The following is a 6,832-nucleotide window of genomic DNA, read 5'->3' on the forward strand; positions in this document are numbered from 1 at the left end:
GCCCGATCCATGATAATTGCTTTTTAAGACCACTGAAGTCACTTGGCTAAGCTTTGGGATATTATTTTTCCCCTCTCAATTCCAACTCCAGAGAGTGAAACAATTGCTATCTTCCTTTTGATATTCCCTTATTTTGCTGCAGATCTTACTCTAACACATCTCTAGAAGAGGCCATGAAAAGGGTCGAGGAACCTCCCACTCCCCCACCGAGACCACAGAAATCCCATTCCAGAGCCTCCTCCTTGGATCTGAATAAAGTCTTCCAGCCAAATGCTCCAGGTGAAGTTGCCCTTTTCTTCCCTCAGCACATATCCTTTGGTTTCATAGAGGCATGCTTTGGATAGTGGAAATCAGATGAAGACAGTAATTTTGCCCTCCCGCCATGTTCTGTTAGGACTATTGTATTCACTTAGGAGAAAACAGTGCTTGACTTTTAACTGTTAGATGTGTCTTGGGAGGGGGTCCCAAAGATGCTGTGGGTCAAGAAATGTGAGATTTCCAAATCTCAAGGTTTACACATTCTTTGATATTGGGCAGCTGACAACATGGACAGCGGCTACGTGAGTCCTTCCAATTCTTTCCCTCACAAGCAGGGACCCTTCACTGCTTCATCGTTAAGAGGCAAATGTAGCTCAGTCTTGAGGTTCAGGCTACACTAAATATCGTCCTCAGCAAAAAATTCAGTTTTCCTTTGGTTCCTATTCTAGGTAAGAAGATGCCAGTTTCCTATCCTGTCTTGCTGCTTCCCTATCTAGAGCCTGACTTTCTTTTTTCTTTTTTTTTCTTTTTTTTTCTGGATTGGTAGGAGGAAGGAGGGAATGCACTGCTGGGTAGACAGGTAGTATTGCCACAGGGGAAGAAAATATTAAGAAACGATCCATTGATCCCACTTAGTGGTCCTTGTTGTGACTTCCTGCCTTCCCCCAGGATGCTCACTCCTCCGTTTAGGCCACAGATGGTGAGTGGTGTGTGTAGCAGGGGCATGTGGAAGGTGTGTATCCTCTGTGGATACCACTCTTTGCGGCTGTGGGTATTGCAGTGAGTAGAGCGCTAGACTGGAGTCAGAAGGACTTGAGTTCTAACGCTGCCTCAGACATTTATTGCCGTGTGACCTTGAACAATTGGCTTTACCCCTCTGAGGCCCAATTTCCTCATCAATAAAGTAGGAATAATAACCAGTACCTGCCTCGTAGAGCTGTTGGGAAGATCAAGAGAGATGATGACTTATATAAATGCTAACTATTGCTGTTGTTATTATTATTCTAGATGCAATGGGAGACTTCTGGGTGTACTTGGGAGCTTGAAGAGGGAACAACAAACCTTTCCTTTAGCGAAAACTATAAACTTAGGGTTTATTGTGGGTATAATTGCTATTTGGGCTCGAAACAATCCTTTCTTCTACCTAATATAAGCAAACTGCAAATAGGATTACTTCTTGGAGCTCAATAAGCCTGTGTTGGTTTAATAGTAAGCCAGCTCTCGTCAGGGACTGGTGATTTTCCGACTGTTGCTTTTCCCCCCAAGAGTTAGGAAAGATACTCCTTGGCCTATAAATCAGTCCTGATCTTTGTGGTTAGGGTAGAACCCAGCTTGTTTTACTTGTATTAAACATTAAACTTGTGTTAAACATTACTTGTATTAAACCATCTTCACTGTGAGGATAGAATTAAAAAAAAATCTGTTATAGACCAGAGCTGTTTTTTTTCTGAGTGAAATTTAATTCTAGGTTGTATGAGGTCATTAGATAACAATTTGATTTGCTATTTAGACTTTTTTTCCTCCCCAGGGAAAATATCCTGGAAAAGTCTTTCTAAATATCTAACTAATTCTTTTGGAGTACTTGCAGATGATTTAAAAAATGCCGTGAAACCAGTCCATCTAAGCATAGTTCATAGATGTTTAAATCCAGATATTTTTAACGTTTATATTTCAAGGACTAAAGGAGGTATCTGATACTCATGAATCCAAGTGCCTAATTTGAGTCTGGGACTTCTAGCATACATATGATTATAGGATTTCTGCCCTAAGAGAAATAAGGTCCAAGGAGAGGCTTATAGCCAAGGTAGTTTTCACAGTAAGGAGTTTGGGATAAGACTTGGAATAAGGAGATTCTGGATATTATTATTATATATTTATATACATTATTATATTCTGGATATAATAAGGGATTCGTGCTTAAAAGATTCTGCTTCTTTTTCTTATTAGTCAAACATTTACCTAAATAAATTAATATAGAAAGCATTTCAACAGTCTGGCATGATCATAGCAGAAATTACTTAACTTTCCTTATGGACCAAACTCTCCATGCCTGAATGACAGATTTCATAACAGCAAACTGGAGAATAGCCTAAATTGTTTGGTTATAATGAAATTGTGTCTTACCAAAGATTGCTTAAAATAAGTGGGTCTCTGGCCTGGTATTAGAAATCTATTTGTTATATGTTGTGATGGTATTGTCATAACTGGATTTAAACAGTGTTCTTAGGCCATACTAACATACAAACTTATCCCTAAATCCTGATTAATATTAAAATTAGTAAGCTCAATTCTACCATAAACATAAATAGGAATGATCTACAAAGTAGAACTAAACTCAGATAATAAAGGAAAAGATAAATGTAAAATATGGCATCAGTTTAGAGAGCAGAAAGATACTGAAAGGGCAATAGGAACATGTAATAATTCTTTGAAAATAAATTTTTATTATGTTACTTTTTGATAGTATCAGAATTCTTCTCTGTGTCCTTCCCTTCTCCTAGCAAGCCATAAATAATGATTTTAAAGAAAAAAATTAAGAAATCCATAAAACGATCAATATATCAAAATGGAGATTTAAAAAATAAAAATGTATCGATCAGAAGACATCATGATGGAATCTCACCAGCAGTGTCATGCACACATGACATTAGCACATACAGGATGAAGACACTTTATATACATGTTACATATATTATGTAATCTCATTTGATCCATCAAATGACCCGTGAGGTGGGTAGTGCCAATAATATCCTCATTTTACAGATGAACACCTGAAGCTCCCAAGTCAGGTTGTGTAGTACAGGGTCAGTAAGTGGGGAACTTGAAATTTCAGCCCAGGCCAGCTTTCATTACTCCATGCTACCATTTTCTAGATGTTACTCTAATACTTCCGAAGATCTGTGAGCTTATCAGTGTGGTCATTCCTTTAAAAAAAAAAGATTTTCAATTCAGCAAACAAATTTTTGGGAGTAGAGAAAAATTTTCTTTTTTTCTTAATCTTTTTTGGGGGGGTATCTAGCCCCTAATGCAGAGCAGACAATAAATGCAAAGTTTAATCAAATCAAACATTTATTGAACCTCTATAGTATTCAAGGTGATTTATTTAAGTATTGGGGAAGACAAAGACAAAACAGTCCTTGCCATCAAAAAATGTAAATAAATGTACTTTCATTCATTGATCAACTTATATTTTCCTCAGTGTGGTTACTCTCTCCAGTGATTCAGTCTTTGCTGCCTGTCCATGCATAGGCCTATTTTTGTGACCTTTGTCCGTGGCTTCCCCTCTGAAGTTGGTTCTGTATGATGTTCTGGAGGAGTCCCTCTAGGTCTCTTGGTATTGCATGGATATAAATGAAGCTTGTCACGTGACTGACTCATCTTTTTCTAGTTGATGCAGTTAGGTGTCAAACATAACTCACAGTTATGATAAACAAGATCCCTATTTTTCGGGGACTCACTCTCTGTTTCCCTGCCAGTCTACCATCTTTCAGTGCCATCTCTGCTCTGTGACATCCCTGTCTGGGCCCTGGCATGACTAGCTCACCCACTGGTGGGAGCTATTATATGTATTGTATAATTATTATAATAATAGGTATTATAGAGTGGAGGGAGCTATTTTTGCTCCTTTCAGTGTAGTTCTGTTGGTTTAGCTGTGAGCCCCCTTGTCCTTGTATCCACAAGTCTTGTTCCATAGATTTTGTGGTCTTTAAGTTTTTTAGGCAGTTTTCCTTTGTCTGAAAGACCATTATTGTTAAGGAGCTGAAAAAGTGTATCCCTTATAAAAGGGATTAATTAGCTAGCAATGTTCTGTTACTAGGAAATAAATCAATCAACAAATATTGCGATGGATAGAGCATTGGGCTTGGAATCAGGAAGACTCATCTTTCTGAGTTCAAATCTGATCTCAAGAAACTTACTAGCTGTATGACCCTGGGTAAGTCACTTTACCCTATCATCTGTAAAATGAGCTGGACAAGGAAATAGCAAACCACTCCAGTATCTTTGCCAAGAAAACCCCAAATGGGGTCATAAAGAGTTTGACATGACTGCAAACATGTATAAGGGTACTCTCTTACATGCTTTGGGAGGCAGAAACAAGTATTAGAATAAAATCCTTGGCCTGCAGGCAGTTACCTACCAATTTGTATGATAAGGTCAAAATATAGTATATAATGACTTGTATTATTAAAATGCCATTGTGACTGTGTCTCTCCCATACTCAATAAATCCCCATGGTTCCCTATTGCCTCTAGGATAAAATAAGATCCTTTATTTGCCATTTAAAGCTTTTCATGATGTGGTCTCAATTTGCTTTTCCAGGCTTCTTCTACATTACTCCCCTCCATATTCTCTGTGATCCAGTCATGGTGTTTTGCTTTCTGTTCTGTGCACAAGAAGCTCCAGATCCTTCCCCTGGCTTTCCTCATACCTGGATGCACTCCTGCCTTGCTTTTTTACATTTTAGAACTCCTCATTTCCCTCAGAATTCAGCTCAGGCACAAACTACTTAAATAAAACCTTTCCTGATCCCTGCAGATGCTAGCGTCTTCTCCTAACATTACTCTGTACTCATTTTATTTACTTGTGCACATACATCTGGGCATACATATACATGTAATTGTTACCTTTCCCCCTTTCCCCAACAGAGTGTAAAAGTCTTGTTAAAAATAATATGTTATTTTTTCCCAATTGCATGTAAAACAATTTTGAACATCCATTTGTTAATAAATTTTGAGTTCCAAATTCTCTACCCCTTCCCTTCTTTTCTCCCTGAGACAGTAAGTAATTTGATACCTGTTATACACATGTGCAGTCATGTAAAACATATTTCCGTATTAGTCATGTTGTAAAAGAAAACACAAACCCAAAACAACAAAACCACGCAAAAAATAAAGTGGAAAAAAAGTGTACTTTAATCTGACTAGAATGTAAGAGTCTTGATAGAAGGGACTTAAAAAAAAGTCTTTATATTCCCAGCATCTAAGTGCCTGACATATAATGGATCCTTAAATGCTTTTTGATTACTTGATTGAGTGACTAGTGAAGGATATGGACAAATAATGATGTTGGAATTCAGAGGACGAAGAAATCAATTCAGGCTAGAATGATCAGGGAAAAATTCACGAAGTCTGAATTGAACCCTTTAGGATAGGGAGGGTAGTTAAGGGTAAAAAAAATTGAAAGATATATTTCAGAGATTGCAAGCAGATCATTTTGACAGTTGTTAATATATCTGGTGGATTCCAGTAGGTGAATAATTAGAAACTGGGGCAAGATCCTACATCTATGGGAGACCTAGAATGTCAATCCAAGCCACTTATCCCTTATCATTTATGTAAGTGGAAATCAACATGATGAAAATGTATTTCAAGAAGATTTTTTTCTGAGAATGATATATCACAGATGGATTTTCTAGAAGAAAATAGGCAGGTATTCGTCTTGATCAGTGCTGTCTAACTCAAATAGAACTGGGGGAAGATGTCACTAAACTATATATAAAGATCCTTGTGGGATACATATTGACTTAATTTCACAACAGTTTTATCTGTGTTTTATTGTATTTTTAAAAATAAATTTTGTTAAATACGTTCCCAAACTTGATAGTGTTGTGGGTCGCATGTGCTGTGCATTTGATACTTTTACCTTAAATAATTGGTGGTTAGATAAAGATGATTTTTCAAGTTGCCTTCCAGCTTTGAGCCTCTGAAACTTTCCTGTTCTCACTCAGGTTTTCCATATCCCAATTTGTGGTGGAAGAATGAGGCATGCCTGTCTACCTAGAAGTCAAAGAGATCTCTCCCCCAGGCACATTTATGCATGTGTATCTGTCTGTGTACCTCCATTTATCTGTTCCTGACTCACTCTCATCTAGCACATAGAACTCTGGGCAACATGGTGATAGGCATTCAGTTCCATATTTCTCCCATTATTTGGGGCTCAGGAAAACCTCATGTTTTGCATAATCTGACTATACTTATAGCCATTTTTTTTTAATGTAGGGATGGAAAGGAAGGAAACTATTGGGGAAAGAGTATTTGAAGATCTTCCTTGCACCTTTGTAATGCCATGCACAAACAGCTTTCCAGAAGAATGCTACTATGAACAGCTTTTAAGGTTCTGATTACACAGTATAGTGATCACTCTCTTTATTCCATAACAAAAGCAAAACATCCACAGAAAATCAAGGTACAGCATTCACAATATTACAACTTATCACAGAAAATCACAATATTCACAACATAGGCTCAAATAAAATAGTCACTCTTAAATTAACTCAGTCACTTATCAGTAATATCTCAAAGTACTCAAAGTACAATCAGTCACTTATTCAGCAAAGTCTTACTAAGTATCTGTATCAGCAATGCCATATTCACAATGCCTATAGAGATTACAAATATGCTGATATAATTATCCATCACAAAATACGTCAGGTTTGCCATTTGGGGAAATAAACTAGAAAATTTATTAAGATACCAAAAGACTGAGTCCCAAAACCAGAAAGTGAAAGCCATCAGAGTAGTTATGACATTGGCACAGGTAGATAAAGTAGAAAGCACCCACATTTTCAAGCCTT

General features: G+C 37.3%; 1 protein-coding gene across 16 annotated transcripts in view; it reads left to right on the forward strand.

The window, feature by feature from the left end:
* REPS2 (RALBP1 associated Eps domain containing 2) overlaps positions 1 to 6,832 on the forward strand; it is a 264,766-nt gene that overhangs the window by 175,889 nt on the left and 82,045 nt on the right. For 9 of the 16 annotated variants that reach the window (XM_069100687.1, XM_069100686.1, XM_069100685.1 and 6 more), the window contains one exon: positions 143 to 279. The exons of 6 other annotated variants lie outside the window; for them this stretch is intronic. In XM_069100687.1, the coding sequence (XP_068956788.1) occupies positions 143 to 279 (137 nt within the window). Of the gene's footprint in view, positions 1 to 142; positions 280 to 4,578; positions 4,793 to 6,832 lie in introns of those variants that run through there. One more of the 16 variants, XM_069100684.1, reaches the window with a different exon arrangement.

The sequence above is a fragment of the Petaurus breviceps genome, unplaced genomic scaffold (genome assembly GCF_028583685.1).
Source record: "Petaurus breviceps papuanus isolate PSGF00001 unplaced genomic scaffold, PetGlider_PUasm1.0 419, whole genome shotgun sequence".
Classification (NCBI taxonomy): Eukaryota; Metazoa; Chordata; class Mammalia; order Diprotodontia; family Petauridae; genus Petaurus; species Petaurus breviceps.